The sequence below is a fragment of the Bufo gargarizans genome, chromosome 8 (genome assembly GCF_014858855.1).
Source record: "Bufo gargarizans isolate SCDJY-AF-19 chromosome 8, ASM1485885v1, whole genome shotgun sequence".
NCBI classification, from domain to species: domain Eukaryota; kingdom Metazoa; phylum Chordata; class Amphibia; order Anura; family Bufonidae; genus Bufo; species Bufo gargarizans.
In genome coordinates this window covers 27276312-27289971 of record NC_058087.1, presented here as the reverse complement: position 1 = coordinate 27289971, position 13660 = coordinate 27276312, and the positions used below count along the sequence as shown (strand labels likewise).

Here is a 13660-nt window from a genome sequence, read left to right as displayed (position 1 = left end):
GTGGTAGTAGTAATATTGTTGTACTTACTGTTGTGGTAGTAATATAGTTGTAATAACTAGTAGTGGTGGTGTTTAGTAAAAGCAGTAGTAATATAGTTGTGGTAAAATAGTTGTAGGTAGTAATAGTAGTAGTGCTGGTACTAATAGTAATATTGTTGTATTTAGTGGTAGTAGTAGGAGGGTTTAGTAATAGTAGTATTGGTGGTAGTAATAGAAATCTAGTTAGTTTGTAGTGGTGGTATTAATATCAGTAGTAGTTTGGTATTTTTAGTTCTAGTAGTATGTAGTTTTTAGTAGAGTAGTAGTAATATAGTTGTAGTGGTGGTGGTGTAGCACTATGGTATTATATTATTATTGGTGGAGTAGTTGTAGTAATGTTGGTGGTTGTAGCAGACGTTTGTGCAGCGTGCCGTACCGCAGGGGAAAACACGTGAGGCTCACGGTGGGCCGATGGGTGCAATAGTTCGGTTACTCACGGTTTAGCAGTTGCCTCCCTGGGCCAGCAGTGCAGTGAAGGGGAGAACAGCACTGGATTCTCCGGGGCACACTCTATTACAGGGGACACCGGCCAGGTGGTGACTGAGGTGCCCTTGATGGTGATTGGATTTCTGGGTGCTTGTGCGGCCAGCACCTTGGTGGTGCAAAATGAAGAGTGGTTGTAGTATGGAGATGGAAGAATGAGACAGGGTTCGAATCCAACTGAGAACTTTACTGTAAGCAGGGTCTGAACAGCAATTTACATCCAGATATAAACAGTCTCTCATGTATATGGAACCTGAATACTGTAAATCCCTTATAACAGGCTTCATGTGTGGTCCTGTATCAGGCTAAAGTCTTGTTAGAGTATGAAAGGTATCTTCTCACTGGTATTTAGCTCTTTGCCTTGTTCTAATGTCAGTAACGGTGGTTTAGGTCCTTATCTTCTACACCCAAGTGCTACAACAGATGGCCTGTCTGTCTCTGAAGTAACGGTGAGGCTGCCGGAAGCAAATAAACCTTCATCTTGGTACAAAGGAGCCTAAAGCCTAGTATAATGGCTATTGTCCTTCCTTTTACATAGAAATGATAAAGTCCACTTGGCACTCCAGAAGAGTAGGTGGTAGAGGAAGGTCCCACCTCTGCCTGTTTCTTGGCTTGACAACTGAGACAACGAATTGGCTCCTCTGGGCCGTGGAGCCCAAGAGAGAGCTGAGAGGAGGGAGGTCCTCTCCTTCCCCCTGCTCCTCACTCCATCTACCTCAACCAACAACTCGCCAACTAGGCCTGAACTGTGGTGTATATATAGACTATGGTGCTATCCCCATCTAGTGGAGGAATAAGTGTAGTGCACCTGACAGCCTGTTAACAGTGATTTTACTGCTAAGTCACAGAAATATGCAAATAACATGAATATGACAAAATTAGCAGTGCCCACGTACACGAATGGGACGCTGCATTTGTAGTTACATACTCTTAGTAATACTCCATTCTTCTTCTTATTCCTGCAGGTAGGAGAGATCACCAAGATCATGAGAGCATACATCAACATGATTGTGAAGAAGCGCTGCAGCGTCAAGTCTGTAACAAGCCAGGACAGTCAATTCAGCAGCTGGGTCAGGTGACCAAATACGCCCCCTAGTGGTGGCATTCCGGGACATTCCCCGACCCAGTGACTATAGCTTAACTGATTTGGTGATAACGTGACCTGCACAATACACAGGAATAATATAAGCGGTTCCCGATCAACATCGTAGACTGCAAGGAGGCAGAACCCTCTGAAGAACTTTTTGTATTTATGTATCCAGACCTGGAGTAAGAGGATAACCTGTCACAACCTCCTTGCACAACAGACTGGAGCCTTCAATCTTCAAGGTGACTTTTATTTCTGCAAAATGGCTGTGAAAAAACATCCTCCTTTTTTCTATTAAAAATTCTGTCTTCCTGCTGAAGATGTGACGTTGGGCCACCTCAGCTCCAGCTCAATCTTCTGAATCCTTCTCAGGGATTTTCAAGATTTGCAGGGCGCGTATCTCCCACAGCTGGTATTTGATAAAGACATTGATGGAGGCCCAAGCTTTTGTTTCCAGTGGAGATTGGATAGAATTAGTTACCCCCCCTTCCCCCCCTGCCATTGTGGACAATCCCTGGTAGGACAGGGAAGGTTCTTCTCCGTTCTGTGCTTATGAGATCATCTCTGTAACATATGAAGAACATGGAGTATTATTTATTTTCTAAACTATTCCGTCTTCCCGATGCCACTATGGCGCTCTCCTGTACAGGTGGCATCATCATCCTCCATATTACAGTACGTGCTATGTAGCATTCGGTGACAGGCGCACCCTGCGGTAAGACTCCTGTTATCCAGAGGACACAAACACACTCCTATTATACAGTTTTCCTGTTTTTAATTGTCCGGTGCTGTATTTAGGCCATCGGTTACTTCAATAATGGAGACTACTAATCCCGTGGTGTCATATCTGAGAGACGTATCTTTATAGGAACATTTTGGGCAAAACTGGTGCACTGTGTTATACCTAAAGCAGGGCCTCAGAGGCGGAGCATGATACAGGGATTCAAACACCAATGAGAGAATTTTTGTCTCATGCTCCACCCCCGCAGAGCGAGCACTAGGCATAAAACAGTGATTTAGACTGGTCCTTTAAACTCTCCTTCAGACAATCGTGGCACAGGGATCAAAACACTTTAATGCACAATGCCTCATAAAGTATTATAGGGGTTGTCCAGGATTAGGAAAACATGGCTGCTTTGTTCCAGAAACTCCACACTTTCCCACAGGTTGCATGTGGTATTGCTGTCCAGCTCCATTTACTTCAATGGAGCTGAGCTGCAATACCAGACACAGCCCATGAACAGGTGTGGCCCTATTTCTAGAAGACAACAGCCATGTTTTTCCAGTCCTGGTCCTATCCTTTTCATATGGACTCCTCTGCACCTACAGGTGAACACAGTATATATTGCCAACCAGGGGAAGTATCTTTTTTTTTTTTTTTTTTTTTCTGGTTGACGAATGGAGGCCATTGGGTTATGTCTGTCTGACCTCTGCGGCCTCAGTCTTAGACCGTGCTTCTGGGCTGCTGCAGGCGGTGGTGCCCAGGATTGAATGTATCTCGCTTCTTATGATAGATGGTGGAGTTGACTGTTACTGCATTTACATTATACTGCTAATAAATTATTACGTTTATTGACTGAGGAGCGTGACTCGACTAGGCTGTCATTCTGACTGAGCAGGGAGAGATTGCAAGCTGAGGCTTTACGGGGATAATGTTCAACCAATTCTTCTTTCTTGGGGCACTTTTAGTAGGCACTAACTGCTGCATACAGGGGATGCGCCACAGGTCCGGCCGTTTTGGAGATTTTCAGACCCAGTCATCTACTCCTCACAATTGGTCCTTGTCAGTCACCCACATCCTCATGCTTGGCCATTTTTCTGCTTCAAACACATCAGCCTCAAGAACAGTTTACCTGCTGTTTAACACATCCCACCCCATGACAGGTGCTGCCATCTTGAGATGATCTACGTCATTCACATTACCTGTAAGTGGTCTAAATGTTATGGCTAATCGGTGTAAGTTTTACAGCGTTTTGTTTAGATTTTACGTGTACTTTTTTTATAGCAGAAAGAAGATTGTACAAAGATCTTGCCGCTTATTAATATTTGATATAAGTCTTTTCTTTCATATCTCTCCTTACCAGACAGGACTGGTAATTTGCCCCTACCAGGCCGTCTCCTCATGATCTAGTATGTCAGGGGGTAGGAAAAGGACTGCACTGATGTTGCCGACCAGTGCACCTCTGAGGTCAGAAGGGCTAAAGGACCTATGACAACATCATCACCAGTGTTTTGCCCAGTGAAATTATGAAGGAGAACTACAGGAGAAACTCTGTCCTTCCTCCAACAGCATCACTGTTCCTGCCCTGTCCTGCTTCTGCCAGTCTGTGAAGAGTAAGAAACTAAAATGTGACTGTGCTGCTGCCAGTAGGAAGTGGTAGTTAGGGGAACAGTACTGCTGCCAGTGTGGAAATGGTGGTCAGGTATTTTGTTCTGCACTGTGGTATTCATTTGGTGCTACTTGGGTTGTATTTTGTGCTGCATCGTAGTATCTGCTGCTGGGGGTATTTTCAGCTTTATTGTTATTGGCAGTTCTATTGGGGAGGTAATGTTTGCAATGTGCTGGGATGGAGAGGAAGGAAGTGGGAGCAGATGGTGGTTGTAGTCCTCGGTGGCAACCCTACTCCAGCTCTCCTTGGGCTGAACATGCAGTGAATGGAGGGGTACAATCCTTTCTTCACGGGCTTGGGACTTTTGCCTGGTGTTGGTGGGGACACCCTTGGTGTTAGCTGTGTGTGTAGCAGGGTGCAAAAGAGTCAATAACCAAGCCTGTTTTGTTGCAGTCAACAAAGTCCCTCTTTACTGAATAGATGATGGGAGTTGCAGTACATATAGTGGCAATAGGTACAGTTCTGAGGTATATCACAGAGGAGGCTATTCCTCATAGGCGTGTATAGGCAGCAGCAATGATTGGTCTGCAATGCCCAGTCTGCGGGGTGCAGATCTCAAATCCAGATGGCCAGTCCATCTCAGAAGTGTGGCGTACGCCAGAGGCAATTAACCTTTCCACATGCAGTAAGACCTGTTGCCATACACGGGCAATTACCTTACTGTCTCAGTCCAGCATGGCCTTAAGTGGTTCTCAACCATCAAAGAATGTCCATTCTCTTTTTCTCTGGGAGTAGACTTTCAGTTCAGTTGCTTGTCTGGCAGCTTTCAGCCTCGGGATGAAGGTTCCCTGGATTAGGCCTAGCCCTCAGCAGCTTAAACAAACACATCCTAACTCTAGGCCTGCTCATTACAAAATGGAAAGTGACAGTGAAGTTACAATTTTTAGACTAGTTGTCTCTCTGATCTTCAGTGTTCACTTCTCGAATGAAAAAATGTTCCAAGCTTCTTAATTACAAAGCACTTCAGAGAAATGTGGAGCCAGGCTTGGTGCGAATAATGGCGATATAAACCCGAGGGTAACTCAACACACAGGACTTCTCATAATAACGGACAACATATGACATGGAAGCCGCCGGGCAATCATCTTACTTGCAGAATTTTACAGTATTGCATCATGTGAGAAAAAACATTCAATTGTCCTTTAAATCTGGAGTTAAGGAGGATACTCATCAAGTAGATGTTCTGGTGAATCTCCGGTACCTATAGTCAGATAAGCTTTATATGTTCTCCTCATCTAACACCTATAGCTGAGGGTGGCTTATCCAGGTAGCACAGAACACACGTCAGAAGGGGTGCTGAACCTTGTGATTAGTGGGGTAATCTGAGCTCAATGATGGATTCCTAAATGCGAGATTTCTGCTTTACAGGATCTTTCCTTGCAAGTGTTCTCTGGTTAGAAAATCCATTTTCAGATATATTCGCTTCATTTATGGCTCCAATGCATCAGACATTAAACAACTATTCACTTACCCATTGTAGTTTTCTGTCGGATGCGTCTTAATACAGAATGCATAGTACAATAGGGCTGGAGGGGTTACATTTTTTTTTTTTAACTCCCCTTAATCCATTTGATCGCACAGCCCAGCATCTCTTCTGTCTTCTTCTTTGAGGAATAGGACCTTTGATGACATCACTGCGCTCATCACATGGTCCATCACATGATCTTTTACCATGTGTCATGGAACCATGAACCAGACGTACAACAAGAGATGAGTGGAAATAAGAAGGCTTTATTGAAAATAAAGCTGTAAGGCAAAAGTCCAAACGGATGGCTAAACCGAAGCAGGGTCTTGTGAAACCAGAGATCAGGAACCAGAAGGGTAGTCAGATGAGCCAGGATCAGGAACCAACAGGGTAGTCAGACGAAGCCAGGATCAGGAATCAGCGGGGTAGTCAGACAAGGCCAGGATCAGGAACCAGAAGCAGCAGCAGTCTTAGAAGCATGTGAGCACAGGAGGACCAAGCAGGGAACTGAAGCCACAGACCTCCTATATATATGAGCTAGGCATCCAGCTCCTCCCAGTGGGAAGGAGGAGCCGCAGGGTGGGAGGCTACAAGAAACCCAGAAACCAAGATGGCCGCCAGCACATGTCAAACGAAGGAGACCAGCAAGGAGGTAAGACCATGACAGTACCTCCCCCTCAAGGGCCCCTCCTCCGCGGAGTAAGGAACGGTTTCTGAGGGAAGCGTGCGTGGAAGGCTCGGAGCAAGGCAGGAGCATGGACATCTGCGGAGGGAACCCAGGAACGCTCCTCTGGACCATAACCACGCCAATGGACCAAAAACTGCACCCGGCCGCGGACCAGGCGTGAGTCCAGGATATTGCTCACCTCATACTCCTCACGATTGCCCACTTGGACTGGACGAGGCCGAGGAATCGAGGAAGTGAAACGATTACACACCAGTGGCTTCAAGAGGGAGACATGAAACACGTTGGAGATCCGCATGCCAGGAGGAAGCGCAAGGGCATAGGCTACCGGGTTTACCCTGCGAAGCACTCGGAAGGGACCAACAAAGCGAGGCGCCAGCTTGGGAGTGGGCACTCGAAGGTTGAGGTTGCGGGTGGACAACCATACGCGGTCTCCGACCTGGTAGGAAGGAGCGGGCGCTCGTCTGCGATCAGCCTGGAGTCTCTGGCGCTGCGCAGAGACCTCAAGGGACCTCTGGATCTGTACCCAAGAAGCACGTAGGACGGAAAGGTGATCCTCCACAGCCGGAATATCCTGGGGAGAGAATACCTCCGGTAACACGGCAGGTTGGAACCCATAATTGGCCATGAAGGGAGACGTCCCAGAGGAAGAGTTCACTGCCGTGTTCCTGGCAAACTCAGCCCAAGGCAGGAGGTCAACCCAATTGTCTTGGTGATCGGAGACATAGCAACGAAGGAATTGCTCCAAGGCCTGATTGGATCGTTCTGCGGCCCCATTGGACTGAGGGTGGTAGGCCGATGAGAAAGAGAGATAAATCCCCAACTGGGAGCAAAAGGCGCGCCAGAACCTGGACACAAACTGACTCCCCCGATCCGACACAATTTCCTTGGGCAAACCGTGCAACCGGAAGACCTCCCTGGCAAAAATCGAGGCCAACTCTTGTGCAGAGGGTAACTTCTTGAGAGGTACACAGTGGCACATTTTGGAAAACCGATCCACTATCATGAGAATGACCGTATGGCCTCGGAATGCAGGGAGGTCCACAATGAAATCCATCCCCAGGTGTGACCATGGACGCTCCCCGGTGGCTATGGGTTGCAAAAGGCCCAACGGAAGGTGCCGAGGGGACTTACTCTGGGCACAAACGGAGCATGCCGCTACATATGCGGCGATGTCGGAACGTAGAGAAGGCCACCAGAACAGACGTGAAACAGCCCAGGACAGCTGATTCTTTCCAGGATGCCCCGCGGCCTTGGAGTTATGGTAGGTTCGCAACAACCGAGTGCGCAACTCCTCAGGCACAAAACACCTGCCGTTGGGTCTCCCAGAGGGAGCACTAGATTGAGCCGCCAAAATCTGCTCACCCAGGGGAGAGGTCAGGCTGGTGCGAATGGCGGCCAGGATCTGATTCGGAGGTATGACCGAAGTCGGAATCGACTCCTCCCCGGACAGCTCGGAGTACTGCCGTGATAAGGCATCCGCTCTGATGTTCTTGGAACCGGGTAGGTAGGAGACCACGTAATTAAAACGTGACAAGAACAGAGCCCATCTGGCCTGACGTGGTGTCAATCTCTTGGCCTCAGAGAGGTAGGTCAGATTCTTGTGGTCCGTCAGGATGAGAACCGGAACCACCGAGCCCTCGAGCAAGTGCCTCCATTCTTTAAGGGCCTGCACGATGGCCAATAACTCCCTGTCACCAATCTGATAGTTGCACTCCGCGGAAGACAGTTTCCGGGAGTAAAACCCACAAGGAAGCAGAGGACCCTCTGGTGTTCTACGCTGAGACAGGAGGGCGCCTACTCCCGTCTCAGACGCGTCCACCTCGAGGACAAACGGCAACCCAGGGTTGGGATGCGACAGAATCGGAGCCGACACAAAGGCGGACTTTAGAGCCTCAAAAGCTCGGATGGCCTCGGGCGGCCAGACCTGGGGATTACTGCCCTTCCTGGTCAGATCCGTGAGAGGCTTGGCTAGCATGGAAAAGTCTCTGATGAACTTCCGATAATAATTGGCGAAGCCCAAAAAGCGCTGCAGGGCACGAAGACCACTGGGCTGGGGCCACTGTAAGACAGCCGAAACCTTCTCAGGATCCATGGAGAACCCCTCAGCGGAAATGATGTAACCTAAGAAGGTTACCTGGGATCGGTGAAATTCGCATTTCTCAAGCTTACCGAACAGCTTGTTCTCTCGTAACCGTTGCAACACTCGTCTGACATCCTGAATGTGGGCCTCCATGGATTCAGAATATACCAAGATGTCATCCAAATAGACCACCACACACTGCTGCAACAGGTCACGGAAAACATCGTTGATGAATTCCTGGAAGACTGCGGGCGCATTGCACAACCCAAAGGGCATAACCAAGGATTCATAATGACCGGTCCTGGTGTTAAACGCGGTCTTCCACTCATCGCCCGCCTTGATCCTTACCAGGTTATATGCCGCCCTCAGGTCGAGTTTGGTAAAGACCGTGGCCCCTTTGAGGCGATCGAACAGCTCGGAAATCAAGGGTATCGGGTAAGCGTTCTTGATCGTGATGCGATTGAGACCCCTGTAATCGATGCAAGGCCTCAACTCACCGCCCTTCTTTTTCACAAAGAAAAATCCAGCCCCTGCCGGGGACGAGGATTTGCGAATGTGTCCGCGTGAAAGCGCCTCCCTCACGTACTCCTCCATGGCCTCATTCTCCGCTACCGACAGTGGATAGACTTTGCCACGAGGAGGAACGGCACCAGATTGTAACTCTATGGCACAATCGTATGGGCGGTGCGGAGGTAGGGCAACCGCACGCACCTTATCGAATACATCCCGGTACTCCTCGTATTCAGGAGGCAACAGAGAGTCCGAGGAAGTACACAGCAACTTGACAGGCCCGTGGATGCAACTAGCCCCACACTGCGGTGACCACGAGAGGATCTCGGCCGATTTCCAATCGAAAGTCGGATTATGCTTCTGGAGCCAGGGGTACCCCAAGACCACCGAGTAGTGTGGAGACGAAATAACCTGGAGACAGACCGACTCTCTGTGAACGGCACCAATGGCCATCCCCACTGGAAGGGTCTCATGAGTCACGTGTGGCGGCAGAAGGGGTCTGCCGTCTATCGCCTCAAGAGCCAGTGGGGAACCTCGAGGCTGCAGAGGAATGGAATTGGCGGCAGCGAACACACTATCAATGAACAAACCACCAGCACCAGAGTCCACCAACGCCTGGGTCGTCACCGAGCCCCCGACCCAGGAGAGGACAACAGTAATCAGTGGTTTGTCAACACGGGAAACCGGGGACGAGGAGACTCCACCCAAGATCTGCCCCCGACAGGATCTCAGGTGCGAGCGTTTCCCGGACGGTTCGGGCATGCCAACCGAAAATGCCCACCGAGACCACAGTACATGCATCGGCCCTCGCGTCTCCGGAGTACCCTCTCCCCCTCGGACAGGCGAGCAAACCCCAGCTGCATGGGTTCACCCCCAGACAAGTCATCCCCAGGAGGCGTGGGAGGAGAGGGAGGCACGGGTGGGACAGCAAACGTAGGCGCCAATCTGTTAGAAGGCCTCCGCAGGCTCTCCTGAAAGGAAGGTCTCTCCCTGAGTCTGGTGTCAATCAAAATCAGGAAAGAAATAAGAGACTCGAGCTCCACAGGTAGGTCCTTAGCTGCAACCTCATCCTTCAAGGCATCCGAGAGACCATGAGAGAAAGCAGCGACCAGAGCCTCATCATTCCAGCCCACCTCTGCTGCCAGGGTACGAAACTCAATGGCGTATTCAGCTACGGATCGTGAACCCTGTCTGATGGACATAAGGAGCTTCGCAGCAGAGGCAGCACGAGCCGGCACATCGAATACCTTCCGAAGAGAAGCAACAAAACCGGAAAACTCGGCAACCACCGGATTGTTGTTCTCCCATAAAGGGCTGGCCCAGGCCAAGGCCTTGTCCGAGAGCAGCGAGATCAAGAAGCCCACCTTTGATCTCTCAGTAGGAAATGCATGTGGCAGCAACTCGAAGTAAATGCCCACCTGGTTAAGGAAACCTCGGCACTGAGTTGGCTCTCCCCCAAAGCGCTGTGGAAGGGGGGCAGAACCGGTCATACCCCGAAACACCGCAGGCGCAGCAACAGGTGTCGGGGTAGACTCTGGCGCAACAACCGGAGCGGCAGTAGGAGCGGGCCCAGGAGCGACAACCGACCCATCGGCAACGGAAGCTAAATGAGCCGTGCGTTCAAGCAGGGTTTGCAACGCCACAGCGAACCGACCCAACAGGTGATCCTGCTGATCAAGTCTGGCAACCAGCGTAGGTAGCGAGGATGGCCCTGTACCGTCAGAATTCATGGCTTGGTCCTAATGTCATGGAACCATGAACCAGACGTACAACAAGAGATGAGTGGAAATAAGAAGGCTTTATTGAAAATAAAGCTGTAAGGCGAAAGTCCAAACGGATGGCTAAACCGAAGCAGGGTCTTGTGAAACCAGAGATCAGGAACCAGAAGGGTAGTCAGATGAGCCAGGATCAGGAACCAACAGGGTAGTCAGACGAAGCCAGGATCAGGAATCAGCGGGGTAGTCAGACAAGGCCAGGATCAGGAACCAGAAGCAGCAGCAGTCTTAGAAGCATGTGAGCACAGGAGGACCAAGCAGGGAACTGAAGCCACAGACCTCCTATATATATGAGCTAGGCATCCAGCTCCTCCCAGTGGGAAGGAGGAGCCGCAGGGTGGGAGGCTACAAGAAACCCAGAAACCAAGATGGCCGCCAGCACATGTCAAACGAAGGAGACCAGCAAGGAGGTAAGACCATGACACCATGGTGATGGATCATGTGATGAGCGCAGTGACGTCATCAAAGGTCCTTTTCCTTCTGCACAGCAAAGAAGAAGACAGAAGAGAAGCCGGCTGCGCGAGCAAGTGGATTAAGGTGAGTTAATTTATTTTTTATTTTTTTAACCCCTCCAGCCCTATTGTACTATGCATTCTGTAATAAGAATGCTATTATTTTCCCTTATAACCATGTTATAAGGGAAAATAATAATGATCAGGTCCCCATCCCAATCGTCTCCTAGCAACCTTGCTTGGGGATGCTTGCGATTTTCACGCAGCCCCATTCACTTCTATGGGGCCTGAATATAGAACATGCTGCGATTTTCACGCAATGCACAAGTGATGCGTGAAAATCACTGCTCATGTGCACAGCCCCATAGAAATGAATGGGTCCGGATTCAGTGCTGGTGCAATGCGTTCACGTCACGCATCGCACCCGCGCGGAAAACTTGCTCGTGTGAAAGAGGCCTTAGCCTTTCAGCTGTTGCAGAAAACTATAGACATGACATACTAGAGGGGGATCCCACCGTCCGTTATAAACAGGAACTGAAGATCGTCCTTGACTCGGCAAAAAACAATAAACTTATAAAGCATGATGAATATGACTTTCTCTTTCCACAACACCCGCAAATAGCTACGTTCTATTGTCTCCGAAAAAAAGTACATAAAGGTAATGACCCATTAAAAGGGGCGCCAGATCGTTTCGAGAGTAGATAGTCTCAGCCAGAATGGTGGTATTTATATTGATAAGATCCTGTCACCCTTTGGACTGTCTTTACCCTCATATGTAAGAGATACAAGGGACCTCTTAAAACAATTTGAAGGGATTCAATTGGAAGAAGGGTGCATATTGGGCAGTATAGATGTGGAGGCCTCATATTCCTCAATCCCACGAGTACAGTTTGTTTGCAGTTGGACACTTTCTGTCCTCACGTGGACGACAGTTCGCAGCACACAATCAATTTGTCCTCCAATTGCTTGAGTTGACTGCGTACCTCCGTTGATGGATGCTTCTAGTGCTTCCCGAGGACTCCAAGCACTCCGCTCGACACTGTAAGCACTGCAGACCCCACAAACAGCCGCAGCTTGGTTGGGGTCTCGCCGTCTCCTACCCACCCTGGACCTACGACAAGGATTCCAGGGTGCAATGGGTGAATCTCTCTTCCTACAGAGAGCAATGCAGGAACAAGTTCTTAAAAGAGCTCAGGGATTATAGCCAGGGGAGTATACAGCGTATAGCAATCCCCAGTGTAGATGCAGCCTTTTCCCCACACATGAGACGAGGCTCTATGTTGAGGGTAAAACAGGAACTCTCTAATGGGGCTACATGTCAGTCTTTTATGCAGGTCTTCCAGCAAGGGACACTCCCCCTGGGGTCCTTGTGGAAGACTCTGACAGTTTATACATTAGCCAATCACATGCATTTACAGTATTGAAACCTTCCCAGCAACCACCCCCCTCTGTGACGCAATCAACAAAATACAATGGGCTTTGCCTGTGATACAATTATCAAACATAATGGGCTAACTTCATCGCTCACAGGCAGAAAACACATTCTTCACAAAACACAGAAAACACCTCAAAACCCCACATATCCCTGTAATCCATGGATAGCTCTGATCTGGGCAAACAACATATCCAAAAATCACCCAGATCCGAGCAGGGGTTCCCAAATTCCATGGAAGTCACATTTGGCCGACCGCAAGCATGGCTTTCCTGCCCAAAACAGTTCCACAGATTTAGGCTGTGTGGCCGGTCTGCCTTCTCCTTCAAAGTTAGTATGGGCCATAATCCTGAGGCGAGAGGCTGGCAAACGGGCCCCGTTTCGTCACAGTCCATCTCCCAGATTCCTACAGAGGAAGGATTGTTAGCCTGGACTGATCTACACAAGGCTATGCAGGTGCAATACAATACATCAAATAACATGAAATAATATTATATAATGAAACAAATTTGCAAGTCCTCTATTCTGGGGGACTGCACGTGTGCATCCACATATTTCCTCAGGTCCTGGACTGATAGCAAAATCTGTGGCTCATTTCCCTCCATCTATCATAGTAGGTCGTGAACCTGATTTTGTTGTCGCTTCATTTCCTCTTTCACAATCTGTACATAAATCCCCTGCAAAAAAAAAGTCTGTTCCCCTCAATCATTGTTATAACGCTGTCCCAGCCTCAATTCCCCTAAAATAGACACGTAATACATCAAAATTATTCTAAAATGATGACAATCCCAAATAAAGAGTCTAATGCTAGGGTGACATTACCAGAAAAATAAGCACATAATGATATCATCGTGCACAAACTCTTAGGGCAGGAATGGCCAACCTGAGGCTCTCCAGCTGTTGCAAAACTACAACTCCCAGCATGCCCAGACTGCCTATATCTATTATCCTACAACAGGGCATGGTGGGAGTTGTAGTTTTACAACAGCTGGAGAGCCGCAGGTTGGCCATGCCTGTCTTAGGGGGTCATTTACTAATCTAAATACGCCTAAATTAAGAGCATTTCAGATGGCGCAGATGGCGGCGCAGCGGTTAGTTGTGACACTATCTGTGACTTTTCCCGGCTCACTCCAGGTCTAAAATTGTTGGTGGGGAAGGGGCCAGCAGACCAGTCTCATTCATCATTTTCTACTCCTGTTTTAGGTGTAGAAAAAGGTCTCAATGTAAGACTGCAAGGAAGCGGTCCTACACTTAAAACT

At 48.9% G+C, this 13660-nt stretch overlaps 1 protein-coding gene across 1 annotated transcript in view; it reads left to right on the top strand.

The window, feature by feature from the left end:
- The window catches only part of LOC122945833 (unconventional myosin-X-like), a 98755-nt gene extending 95565 nt beyond the window's left edge, over positions 1 to 3190 (top strand). The window contains exon 41 of the mRNA XM_044305060.1: positions 1488 to 3190. Within this exon, the coding sequence (XP_044160995.1) occupies positions 1488 to 1601 (114 nt within the window). The 3' untranslated portion in view covers positions 1602 to 3190. The remainder of the gene's footprint in view (positions 1 to 1487) is intronic.
- Positions 3191 to 13660: the final 10470 nt, after the last annotated feature.